This window comes from Oreochromis aureus, linkage group 8, assembly GCF_013358895.1.
Source record: "Oreochromis aureus strain Israel breed Guangdong linkage group 8, ZZ_aureus, whole genome shotgun sequence".
Lineage (NCBI taxonomy): Eukaryota > Metazoa > Chordata > Actinopteri > Cichliformes > Cichlidae > Oreochromis > Oreochromis aureus.
In genome coordinates, this window is record NC_052949.1 from 23279548 (window position 1) to 23293363 (window position 13816).

General features: G+C 42.2%; 1 protein-coding gene across 1 annotated transcript; it reads right to left on the reverse strand.

The window, feature by feature from the left end:
• Positions 1-8791: 8791 nt before the first annotated feature.
• On the reverse strand, positions 8792-13637 carry si:ch211-141o9.10 (probable endonuclease 4). The gene is made up of 7 exons (XM_031748870.2): positions 13464-13637; positions 13175-13384; positions 12886-13068; positions 9672-9803; positions 9416-9520; positions 9204-9333; positions 8792-9086 (listed from the first exon to the last, which is right to left on the reverse strand). The coding sequence occupies exons 1-7, from the start codon at positions 13609-13611 to the stop codon at positions 9026-9028; spliced, it is 969 nt and encodes a 322-aa protein (XP_031604730.1). The 5' UTR covers positions 13612-13637; the 3' UTR covers positions 8792-9025.
• Between the last annotated feature and the right edge of the window lie 179 nt (positions 13638-13816).

Here is a 13816-nt window from a genome sequence, read left to right on the forward strand (position 1 = left end):
GAATTCCAAGCTAACAATGAATATGAACCATACATACTGGTATGCTTCACCTTTCATGTGGGAGGGTCTCTTACATTCCTTTTAGACATGGCTATGTAACTAAAATCTCTTTTTTATGTCTCTATGTTTAAGCCTAATCTTCATTCATAGCTTGGTTGCTGACCTTTGAACACTGTGCATGTTGGAGCGTCACATCTTTGGAGTAATTCCGTTTAGCCAGCTGGAGAAACAATTAACTGAACGGTGCCTTGAAGGCAGGGTTCAAAATATTATCTTCCTGTTTCTGACCCAGAAAAAACATCAATCTTTAAAAAAAAGAAGACAACCGACAATACAAAATAACAACGTAACTTATTGTAGACTTTTTTGTTGCGGAGCCTCAGCTCATTTACTGTTTGAAACAAGCTGATCTTTAAGGCCACCCTCCTCTTCTGGTTGGCTGTCCCATGCAAGCAAAAGATTTGAACAGCAGGTGGGTGAGACTCCCCTGATCACAGAAAGAGTGTGTCTGACATGACCACATTATGGACGAAGGCCTAAACATGATGGACCAATACATTACTCCTCATGAAAGAGGAGGCTTTACTGATCATTTTCTTTTGGCTGATCCTTTTAGAGGTAGCTACCATGGACCCTAAATTGGATAATCTACCTCCAGCTCACCCTACCATCCTCCTCTGCATCCCCTCCATCACCTTCTTTCATGAATCATCTCTATGTCTCCAAAAGTTGATTCTGTTCATCTGGACGTAGCGTTTTCAGTGGAAGAAATGTTCCGTCATTCATCCAAGTCACTTCTTCAGTCTCAGCTGACTGCAGGTTTCCCCAATCTTATAAACAGGACATTTGCATAATTACTGAAACCAGAAATCATCTCTCTGGTTTTCCACTTTTCCACTCTCCACTTTTCCTCCTGCCTGGCTGCTCCTCTCCTTCACACACATGCATTTTGTCTTGCTTTTGCTGATTTTCATCCCTCTTCTCTCCACCATGCCTCCAACCCTTCAGACCCTTCCACCTGCTCCTTACTCTCACTACTAATCACAATGTCATCTGACAACATTATAGTCCTGACCTCATCCGTCAGCCTGTCCATCCAGTGACTCAGAGCTGATCCCTGATATAGTCCCACCCTCACCTTGAATGCATCTGTCACTCCTACCCCTAAACTTCATCTCTGCCTCCCTGTCCTCATACGTGTCCTGCACCACCCTCAAATACTTCTCCGCCAGCCTCCACAGTTCCTCTTTTGGCAACCTATTAACCCTATTAAACTTCTTACCTTTTCTATACTTCTCCATCAACACTCTCAGTCTCACATCTGTCATGTCTTTTCTCAGCTGCTGCTGCTGATCATCACTTCTTAGCCTACAACTTGTTCCAGTAATTGTATTGTTCTATGTTATGGCCAGTTAGCTTTACCATACCTCCACAGGTATATTAAATTGACCAAAAACCTTTCCACTCTCCATTCACTTCATAACTGCCCTCACTTCCTGGTTCACTAACTTTCCTCTACATGTCCTCTTCTTGCTTTTATTGTCTCCATTCATGAGCTACCCAGATTATTCCTTCCACCTTTTCAACTGACTCCCTTCAGTTGTTACATTTCCAGCCATAGTCAACCTAACCTGCTGCACATCCTTCCCAGCTCATTTTTTAGGTCTAGCCAGTGATTCAAGTCTTTATCCCCTTTTAATATCCTCACAGAAAATGCACTACAAACCTTTTTCTTTGCCATTGCCACCTCTATGTTTGCCGTACACCGAGCCTCCCAGTACTTTTGTCTCCTTTCTTCATCTCCCCGACAGTGCCACTTTTTCTTTTCAAACCAGGGAAATGGTGCTGATAATACATTGTTTTAAACTTTCCACATGCCTTCCTTTATTCTGCTCAGTCACAGACATACACACAGATGGATTTTTCTGACTGCCATGTCCAAGTGTCAGGCTGTGACCTCAGCAATGTCACCTTTCAGGTTATCGGGGAGAGCCAAGCCCTGAAGCTGGATGATGTATGGCTTCACACAGACTCTCAAAAGAGTCAAAGGAAGGGGAAGATACAGGAGAAGGGAGGCTATTTACAGACCACAAATATGTGCCAGAGTAATGCAGTTTTCTGTGCATGTGTGTGTGTGTGTGTGTACGTGCAGTTGAGTGTGGATTCTTTTGTCAAAGCCTGTGAATCTAAAGGTGTGACAACACAGACGCTTATATAAACTGTACTAAATGTTTACTCAGTTAATCCACTGGTCAGTAATGTACAAGGCCCTGACAGGAGATCAGAACAAAGGCTCATATGTCTTTGTGCTGTGAGAAATGTCAGTGTGTGACCTCTGTGTTCTTTGCATATGGATGATTGACCTAGAAGACTGACCCTGTGTGCGCTGCCTTCACTCACACACAAAAACATTAGGCATGCCTCTGATCTGAAGCATGAACAAAATCCCAGTCATGCTAACCAAAAACATGCTCTAGGAGTGTTTGGACAGATTGCTAAGTGGTTATCTAAGCTGGACTGCGCCGGGTGCCGGCGTTGGTCTGCAACTCACTGTAATTAGTTCTCAGTATGTTTGCCCTGGTGGCATTTAAATGACAACGTGTAAATGCTAGTGGTCAGGTTGTAAGTGTGAAAATAGCTGTTGATTGAGGTTTCTATTTCAATGTGATGAGGAAGAAAGGGGTTTTACTGCTTTCATGTGAGTGAAAGCTGTATTTTGTCACATTCGGGGTGATGGTTATTGCTTGGATTTAAATGTGAAAAATAACAGTACGTGATGTTTTCAAGCTAACAAGTGGAAAAGCCTGTTGCTCCAAAATTTGTACAAATAGCTGCGTTGACGGTGACAGTTATCCGTCTAATTTGATACCACAGCTGGTTAGTGCTAAAGTCAGGAATTCTCCCAGAGACTGTTTTTAAAGGGTTTATGTAACCACCACAGCATGACCCATTGGTTTATAGGCTATCTTTCTGAAGTCTGCAGTTCTGGCATTTTGACTTTTAACTTGTTGTTGACCTCTAAGTTAACAGCTAATGCTAACTAGCCTGATTAGCAAGGTACATCCACAGACTGTAGACCTCATATGAAAAATATTAAAATTTCACTGACCTCAAAAAATAAAATCTAGAGGGCCTGGAGACTGAACAGTGACCCAGTGGTACTAGGGGAACATGTGCATTCTCAGACCATTTGCTGGAGGTTCACAGTAGTTGCAAGGTAAAACTGGTCAGCTGACCAATTAAGCTAGCAGCCCTTACTTATCCCTTTCAACCATCCAGAAATTAAATATTAGGAAGGAGACAGAAACAAGATCTCACAAGCAAAGCAGTTTTGGTGTAGGGCAGTAAACATGTATTTTTGTACTGTAGAGTCATCATGGGAGTCTGTGAGGATTTTGAGCTTGCTTCAAGTGGAACTGCAGATTTTCTCTTATGACCTCATTTTTCAGCCCTGGTGGCTGCCACTTGAATTCTTCACATATGCCCTTAAATGTAATTTGTTGCCACTAGTGCTAATGCATGATGCTATCACACGCAGCACAACAGCTATTGCTTTAAAAGGTCAAGCTAGTACTTGCAAGCGTTGAGAAAAAGGGCATTAAAAGGGCATTCGTGAGCCAGGAGGATTTTCTGTAGGTGAAGTCTCACTTTTTTACAGTGCACCATTTCTAACAACTTGAAAGTGAAAAATTTTTGTTTATTCCAAAGGGGATGCACTTATAAATCATCTTACTCTTTTTTAATAGACTTTGTATTTAATTTAGCATGCTTTCATCATACTACCCAGGAAACATTTGCTTCAGGATCCCCTACTTATCTCAACTTTTGGTAACATCTTCAAAAGGGGCACATGTCAGAGCCATTTTCATCAAGTGCAGATGTGGGGTGGAGAAAGGTGACTGTTACCAGTGTTGCAGTGCTGTACTGAACAAGTTAAAAAGAGCTCCGTAAAGAGGTCAAAGAGCCGCTCTCCACCGTTTTAAAGATGGAGCCAAGCACAGTTGTGGGATGACTCTGTGAAGGATGGTAGACAGTTGCAGCTGATGTTTTAGTTCGGACTACATTTCTTAATCGGCTCGCAGAATCAACAGCGGATAAGAAGAAGTACGACTGTTACAGTGACTTTCAGTCTTTTCCCAGCTCAGCTCTGGTTTGGGGCCCTTTTCTTTTTCGCATCGTTTTCTTGCTCTGCTTCTGTGATTGCCTGTCTCCTCATGGCCCAATGCCCAGCCACCACTGGGTAGCATTCCTCACCCTGAGCCAACTGGAAGAAAGGGGTCGAAGGGGGGAGAGGAGAAGGACAAATCCAAGGAATGAGGGGAAGAACCACAGTAGGTCTTCTACTACGTTATATATCTGTGACCTCGCTGAAGAGGCGAGGAGCAATTTTTTCTGCTCTTTCCAGAGTTTTCACAGTGCCCACTGGTCATAGACCTTCCTCTTCAGCTCTTCTGTTTATAGTCACATCCACTCAGTCTCAGACAGCTGCTCACTCATTACAACACTCTCACTCATGCCACAAGAAACCCACACAGTTTGACCATGCAGGGATCTACTAAAATACACATAGCATGCAAAGACCCATAGGGTTACTTTCTTTTTTTTCACAGTGGGGAATGAAATGCCATATCTTGAAGGTAACTTATGATGCCTGTGCCGCTCCTGAGGTGCAAAAATAAAGGACTTGCTGAGAAAGCAGACTGGACTCCACCCTGCCCTTCAGCTCTTATTTCTTCTGTGTGTGTGTTTGTGTGAGTTCTAAAACTTGTAGGAGCATGTGTGCACAGGCAGTACAGAGGATTTTGTGTGTGTCTGTAGTGCGTGTATGTGTGTGTGGCATGTTCTTTGGGAACTACTGGCAGATGGAGTCAGACTGTGGGCAGAGAGATGCATAGAGAGCTTGGCACAACCTGCAACCCAAGCCACACTGCAACAGAAGAGCCACGCATACAGTCCTCTTGCTTTCTTTCTCCCAGTCTTTGTCTAGTGTTTTCACTTTATTTGTCCTTCCTCTGTACTGGTATAACTCAGCGTGGATCGCCTTCTGTCTCGGCACACTGCAGTCAGTGCATTCCTTCCTGTGATCCCACTGAAACCCCCCTTTTTTTAAGTAATAAAAATCACACACTGAAGAAAACACAAAACAGTCCAAGCCCTTGCAGCTAAAGTGTGTGAAATAAAATACTGTGACTGTAATACTCAAAAGAATCTAATAGGACTTAATATCTCGATTCCTATGATAAGTCAGGACTCTTTGTTGTAGACAGTGAGAATAGAGTACCATCACCACAGAACATGAAGTCTGGAGGTTTGTGGCGTCCCCAGACAGACCGTAGACCCCGTGTCAGTTACATCCCTTCTGTCTTTGTGCAGCAGAGTTATTTTCTTTATTTTAAATCCAGATGCAAATTACGTTTTGATGCAATTGCTCACAGAAAGTAGGACCTCTGTAAAGGAAGACGTTGTGCCAGTTTGCTGGTCTATAGGATTTAGGTGTGCTCTCCTCTAAAACGAACATGACAGCATAGCTTAGGTTTGCAAAGTTGCATCTGAACACAATGGAAGACTTCTGGGACAATGTCCTTTATATAGATGAGACCAAAATGGAGACATTTGGCCGTAATGCATGAAAACTCAACACAGCTGCAACTATCTACCATAAACACTTCATGCCAACTGTCAAGCACGGTGCTGAAGAGGTGATAATTTGGCCTTGTTTTGCAGCTACAGGACCTGAGCACCTTGCAGTCACTGATGATCTCCTCCTAGAGTCAAATGTCAAAGTATCTGTCCAAAAGAATCAGGGTGTTGCCATGGCCGAGTTAAAGCCCAGAGCTCAACCTGACTGAAATGTTGTGGAGGTACCTTATGAGAGGTGTGTTTAACCGAATGCCCACCAAACACAATGAACTAAAGAATAGGCTAAAATTCTACCACAACAATGTGAAACTGATAAATGCGACACAAAAAACTATCAACTTTCAACTTATTGATGCTAAAGGTTGTTCTACTGCAAGCTATGAAATCACTGTGTGTACTGCATTTCTATATAAATCCTTAGATTTGAAAAAGGGACTACTTTCTTTTCTTTTGTATATGAAATGAGAGGAAAAAAACAATAAGTACCTTGGTATATGATGTAATCATTATTATGACATTTGTCATATTCTTTAACCTTTTTAAATCAGTAGCATAAATTTTACTGGGGTGGTTTTATGCACCTGGGCCAGGGGAGCTAATCACTGAGGGAGCTGGGTTTTACAGAGCATATCCAATGCCTGCTGGGTAAATTTAAGGAGAATAAAATAACTCAGCAAATGCAAAAAAAAAAAAAAAAACCAAGATTTCCCTTTGTGGGTTAGCAGGTACAGAACAAAAATCAAAGAAAGGAAACCTTCCTCAGATTATCTGCAGGTATATGAACCCGGAGAAGTATTTTTTTTTAAATCCACCACAACATATAGCATAAAAAATCCATGCAAAGTATTCTGCGTACATGCTGCTGCTCCACTGATTTTCCCTCCATCTGAGTCACTGACGTCTAACACAAAAACAATGTCTTCATTGTAACTGTTTGACACTTCTTTCCAACTTTACTTTGGCAAGCTGATGAAAACTTAGTTCAGGGAGAGCTCTTCAATTGGTTATTCAGAAGCACTTACATATGATTTGGGAAAGATACTGAGAGAAACAAAAATATCTGGTAGTCTTTAAAAAAGTTGTATAATTAGATCAGTGGCTTTAGGCTGCAGTGGAAAATATTTGCAGCACAGTGTAATGACAGACAAAGAGGAGAAGGAACGGCTGGACGAGCGCTCGTAAAACACAGGCGCACAGTAAGCCAGAACTGAATGCAACCACACAGCTTAAGATAATTAGATAATGGAAAGGCACTTAATGGTCCCATCAGTGTTTTCCTTCAAACACCTCCTCCATAAAATGATTAATTTAGAATTCAGGAATGTGTGTTCACTGTTTAGTCTTCAGCCTCTCCGGATTGTAACCCCTGACCCAACCAGATCACTAGAACGCCTCTGAAAACCATCAAGCATCTGCTTATCTAAACTGTCCCTTGCCGAGGGACGCCCTCCTCATCATTCAATCTCCTTCCATCCTTAACCAGAACTCCACTAACAGGAGACTTCTTTTTCACCCGTGCAGACTCTAACAGGCCGGACAGGCATTTCCTCTGGGTGGGACCTGAGAGCAGAGACATTCTTGAGCCAGGCACCTCCACTTCCTGTCTCTGTTAACGCTGCACTGAAAGACAAACTGTCTGGACCTGTGCTTATTTTACACTTTATTTGAGGCTGTTAAATAGAGCACAAAGGCAGATTGGCTTTAAATTGCAATATCACTGATGTTGAACGTAAACAAGAGTAAGACGTGCAAGCTCACAGTCGTAGAGAACGTGGAGAGAGCACAACATTGCTGTGAACACAATTAAATGATGCGAGACAGAAAACTGCAAACCATAAGATAACGATGCAATGCTGGAACATAAAAGCTAAATGAAGAATTTGAACCAATACATTTTTATGATTTCATTCATGAGGTTTAAAGTCAGCAATCACATTCCCCGTCTGTCTCATTACTACTGTATCCCATTCCACTTTTCCTCCCACAGGCAAACTTCCATATCATATCTCTTATCTGAAATTCAAATTTCAGCTGTGGGAAAAAGTTAAGATAGACAATAAGACACTCAACTTCATGATCAAACTTGCATCTGGTGTTGTTTGCTCTATTTTAAGTGTAATGAGTCACGGCACAGCCATAGAGCCAAGAGATATTAGATCATATCCCCCAGTCTGTTTACTCTCTCATGCTCCCCCCCCACCCCCACCCAGCTTAGATAGAAAGCTGTTGTACATTTCTAAGCCTTCACTGCTTGCAAATGTTTTCCCTGTGTGCACCACAGGGTGTTGAATAGAGTAGGTGTGAAAAAATTAACTAATGACCTCCTATGGCTCAACAGCTGCTCCAGAGTGTTGCCATTTGAGAGCTGGAGGCATAAAGAGAAGGAAGATGGGGGTTCTCTGTGGTTGGGAGTGGGATGTGTGTTTGTGACAGCTGTCAAGTAGATGTAATTATTTATCCCTTCTTTACAAATGGCAATGGAATATAATTTTTAATGTGATATGAGCAGTTTTTAAAATTCCAGTCATTGGCCCCATCTCAAAAATGGCCGATTGTCATGTGTTAGGGTCTGTAATAGTTGCATACAGAATTTGACTGGTAAATCTGGAGCAGGTCTCATTGATGAGGCAATGAGTTACATCAAACAGAATTGAACAGGAATTTTCGTTGTAGGAAAATAAAACTGCTTTCTAATTTTGTCATGCAGGCCTGTATTGAAAATAAAATTGATTAATGTATAGCAAATTAAAAAGTATAGAACTTACAGCAATTTAGTCATAGTAACAAAATGTAAATAGTATTTAACAAAAGTGTTGTTTGAAACTTCAGAGATATGAGGTCTAGTTATCATTCTATCTCTATGTCTGTGTTTGTGTTGCCACTGGAAATATGTAATGCAAAAATGTTTATTTACCTTTGGATCAATAATTTATATTTTCTCCATTTAATTGAGTTTGTTGCACTTATCAGCAATTTTTTAAATTCTTTTTGCTTAAAGATAAAAAAAACAATACAAATGTGCAAACCATTTCCTCACACTTATTCTACCTGCATCCTTTGAAACCAAAGTCTCATTAGGTTTGGTTTACATTTGTGTGTTTCTGCTGCCCCCTAAAGGCTCATTCGGAACAAGACTCCTCCCCACGCCATATAAAAACTTCCAAAATCACCTTTATTAAACTCGTATTCAAAGATGAGGTTTGTAATTTGGAGAAACTGTTCATGTGGTGAACGACTAATAATATGACCGTGTTTAGAGATATCACAATAGGTCACTCCTCCACTTTGGTACTAGACAAAAAACAAAAACAACACTTCTCTTCACGGCTAACAGTGCGTTTGCACAGTTCAGTTTATCAGTGTCGACTCATCAGTAGTGCTTTTCTCACTTTTTCTCACACAGGGAATAGAGAAGGTCAATCTGCTCAGTGTATTCAAATCCAGGCCTGTGGGGAAGAACATAGCAGCCATGTTAAAGAGGAACCTGAAAACGGGATGAGCTAGCAGCTCCTGTTTTGGAAATTAATAAATACATTACCATATACAACAGACAACCATCTCACCGTCCGGGTGTCTCCAGGATCAGAGGGATGTTGTCCAGTCTGGGCTCATTGACAATTTCTCGAAATGCAGAGATTCCAATGTGACCTTTACCGATATCTTCATGCCGATCCAGGTTACAGCCAAGTTTACCTTCAGGTTACACAGAAAGAATAAGGAAAGACAACTAGAGACTTGCATGTGTGATTTTTCTGTCTCTATGCCCTGGCTATACCTTTGGAGTCATTAAGATGAATGGCCTTGAGGTATTGGAGCCCCACTTCTTGGTCAAACTCATCCAGCATGGCCTTCACACCTCCCTCTGCAGCGAGGTCGTATCCTCCCAAGATGAGACATAAAACAACAATTGAGCACAGAAAGAAACTCCCTCAGGTCTTATGCCAGGTTGAATATTTTAAGGTATCACAGCCCTGTTGGACAGAAAGCAAATTTGAGGTTAACGCCACAGGCTGCTATCAGGTTTCACTCACCTGCTGCAAATGCATGGCAGGTATCCAGACATACTCCTACCCTGGTCTGGTCTCTCACTCTGTCTATGATGCTCTTTAGCTCACAAAACTTGCCACCCACCGTACTGCCTTGGCCACTCATGTTCTCCAACACTGACCACGCAGAAAGCCCAGAGAGAGAGACAGAAAGAAAAAAAAGGCTTTTAATTTGACACACTCATACATTTGTAATATTTCTCTGTCGTTACCTCTTCAAACAGAGTCTGAACGTGGCTTTTGCTGTTGTATTCTGCTGTAGCGTATATCCCAGGTGTCAGCAAGTAAAGGCCGAGGTACACTCTTGGTTGTGTCCATCACAACACACAACGTGCTACCTACGCTCACATCTAAACCTATCAAACGTACAACAGCTAACATAACAATCATACCTTTGTACTGTGGGAGAAACCTGGAGAGTCACTCAGCAGGGTCGAACCCCAGACTTTCTTGATGGGAAGTGACAGTGCTAACCACTGAAAGTTGCACTGGTATTTGTATCAACAAACTTTTGTTAACATTAAAATGTCAGGCAAAGATCAAATGGCTTTTTATTTAACAGACGTGCCATGCAAACATCATTTCTCTTGATAGGCATCAAAATCCAGTCAACAGGAACTTCATTAGATTTGAGTGTTCAATTGATTGATTAATTAGATAGTTACGTTACCAATCACATGGCAGAAACTCAATGCATTTGAGCACATTGTCATGGCCAAGACCGCCTGTTGAAATTCAAACTGAGCATCGGAAAGGGGGAATAAAAAAAAAGAAAACAAAAAAAAAAGTGATTTAAGTGACCTGGAATGTGGTGGGAGCCAGATTATTATTTTAGAAACTGCTGATTTTCTGGGATTTTCCCGCTTCTATGGTTTACAGATAGCAGTCCAAAAAAGAGAAACTATCAATTGGGCGTCAATTCCTTGTTGATGCTAGAGGTCAGAGGAAAATGGTAAGACTGCTCTGAGATGATAGAAATGCAAAGGTAATTTAAATAACCACTTGTTTCAACCAAGATATGCAGAAGAGCATCTCTGGCTACAACAGCAGAAGACCAGAATGGGTCCCACTCCTCTGAACTAAGAATAGTAAATTGAGGCTACGGTTAACATCAGCTCACCAAAAGTGGACAACAGAAGAGTGGAGAAACATTGGTTGGTCTGATGAGTTTGGATGGTAAGGTCTGGATTTTTCCATTGGTGGTACTGTACTCAAATGGCATTCATAGTCACCAGATCTCAATCCAATAGAGCACCTTTGGGATGTGGTAAAACAAGAGATTCCCATGCGACTCTGACAAATCTGCAGCAACTGTGTGATGCTATCATGTCAATATAGACCATAACGTTTCCAGCACCTTGATGAAACTGTGCTACAAAAACTTAAGGGCAGTTCTAAAGGCAAAAGTGGGTCCATCCCCATAATAGCATGGATTTCCCAATAAAGGTTTTACTGAGCGTATATAATAACTACATGTAAAGGGATTTAGTCCAGTAATAGAAAGCTTAACAACATGAACTTATATTTTGTGTAGGGATTCTTGTGTTAGAAAAACCCTGACCTGACTACTACCTCTACTCTACAAGCGCCACCACAAACAGTCCTCTGGGTGATCACGTTTTTTAGGCTTTGCTGGTGTGGAATGTGCTGCCTCCACTCTAAAGGTTTGCAGATTCAGTAGATTCCTTTTAAAAAGTCTGCTAAAGGCATATCTGTTTACTCAAGCCTTTCGGCAATATGTATGCACCAGAGACCAGATGTATAAATGGAGTGTACACAAAAACTTGCATGTGCCTTTCCCTGCCCACCCACACAGGTTTGATGGAGCACTTTTTGTGTATTAAGGCATAAATCACTGAGTTTTTGACAACTGGTTCTTTGCTACATTGTTTATCTCCCTTTTGTACTTTGGCTTAGAAACTCATTTTTTAGAAACGGGGAGGATAGGACATTTAGTAAGATTGACATGCACTGCCAATTGGTTTACAGTATGCCAGAGCAGCTACTGACCTTTAAGGTAATGATTTATAGTCCTCTGCTGGACAGCACAGGATTTAGAACCAAATACAATAAAGAAGTGCTTTATCACATATGGTTTATAAAAGATGGATACAGTCAGCATGGCGTCATTAATTAGTAAAGTCTTGTTATGAAACCTCTGGCTGAGCTTTTCTGCTGTTGGATTCTTTCTGTTTTGAAAACCAGATGAGCAAGTTTATATGGTAGTTACTTGCCAATCACAAAACAGGCCCACACTAAGGTCTACCCCATTTTGTGCTCCATCCATCCATCCATCCATCCATTCGCTTCCGCTTATCCTTTATTATTTCTGTCCCTGTGTGTTAGCCCTGCGACAGACTGGCGACCTGTCCAGGGCATACCCCGCCTCTCGCCCTATGACAGCTGGGATAGGCTCCAGCGCCCCCCATTTCGTGCTCCTTCATATGCATTTTCTATAATATGAGTTTCATGCTGTATTTAAATAAGACTTCAGCTATAAACTCATTGGTAAAGTGTCTGCTGAGGTCAGAGATCAGAGTCAGAGAGTCATTCTTCCACAGACTTTTGCCACATTCCAGATAACTGCGTACTCGGATATCGGATCTCTGGAGTGTGTCAATCCCAAGTTAGCATGTTCCGGAAAAAGCCGTGAAAAACAGGATTTGTTTTGGTTCTTAGCCAGGTGGAGCCATTCAAGTATCACTGACAATAATGGCTAATACTTACTTTTCTTTAGCCTGATCAGTGCTCTGCATATGGCTCATTTAACGAGTCAAAAATACACAACAGTGGCAGTACAGATTAAACGTTTATAGTTTTATTGCTTTCATGTTCAGTGCCACCATCTTGGATTGCTAACTCGGGGCATGTTGGTCTGCTCCAATTTTCCAAGTGGGAAATCAGAGCTGAAGGGGCATTTCACAAAAAATTTGCAACTGGGAACTTGGAATTTTCAGTTGTCTTATTCATAAAACCACAATATCTGCAACCAGAGTTGCTGCCCCCTGTTGGTTATTAGAAAGAATGCACTGGCTTCACTTTTCAGACTGGGAACCTATGTCCATCGTTTACATAGAGTCTGTGAGTTTTATTAATACCTCTGGCAATGTCTCTGCATATGGGTTTCATCAAAAAGGCAATGACTGGAAGGTAGCTACACACTGCTGGTTGTTTCAGGTACTCTGGCGGCCCTCCGTACCTGTAACCACTGATGGGGTTTCCTGGTGAGCATAATTGATGGCGCTCGCAATCTTGTCCACACACTGCTCAGTGGTGATGGTACCCAGGGAGGAGCCGGGGTGGAAGTTATAGAGGCTGAGACCCAGCAGGTTGCAGCGGCTGAGCTCGTCCACCAGCAGGGCCTGGCTCTTTTCAAACACATCTAGTTGAAAACATGGTACGCAAGTTAGACCAAAACAGAGAATAATTCTGAAAAGAATAATAAGCGATAACTGGGCATGAAAGACAATAATCAGTGTCTGACGGACCCTCTTTAGGAGATCCACAGTTCATCAGGTAGGAGCCATGAGGCAAGATATGAGCTGGGTCAAACCCCTGTTGGGAACACAGCTCCTGAAACTTTGCTGCAGCTGTATGGTCCAATGCAGGCCTCTTCCACGATCGCTGGGACCCCAGGAACAGGGCGAAACTGCTGCCACCCATCTCCATACAGGACTCCACGGCTTTCCATATCCCACCTGTGGACGTGACGTCACAGAAGTGTAAGTAAGCGTGCTTATCTCAAATGGTGTCAAAGAAGACGACATTAGGCCCTACCTTGAATGCCAACATGAGCTCCAATGTACTTCTTTGTTGCGCGGTTCTTCCTCCTGTCTCCTCTTTCCTCAGTGTCCTCGCCCTCCTTTTCTCCTGCGGAGGCATCCTCGTTTTTCCTTTTCCTCGTTCCCCTTTTTCTCTGACTCATGCTACGAAGAGAAAGTTGAAAGCAGCCCTTACGAAATAAGCAATAAGTTGAATGTTAAGTTTGACTGTCAGAAGTTTATGGAGGTCAAATAGCGTGTTTTATGCATCTCTTCAGGCAGAAGCCAGCCAGTCAGAGGGCTTCCACGCAGCTGCTACAGGCTGGTCATTGGAGACGCTTCATGCTGAGCAGCAAAATGGCCGCCCGT

Coding starts and splice junctions, on each gene's coding strand:
- si:ch211-141o9.10 (XM_031748870.2), bottom strand. CDS start 13,611: ATGAGTCAGAGAAAAAGGGGAACGAGGAAAAGGAAAAACGAGGATGCC. Junction 9,804..12,885: donor AACCCCATCAGTGGTTACAG/GTACGGAGGGCC, acceptor CTGCGTGGTCAG/TGTTGGAGAACATGAGTGGC. Junction 9,521..9,671: donor CTGCCATGCATTTGCAGCAG/GTGAGTGAAACC, acceptor TCATCTTGGGAG/GATACGACCTCGCTGCAGAG.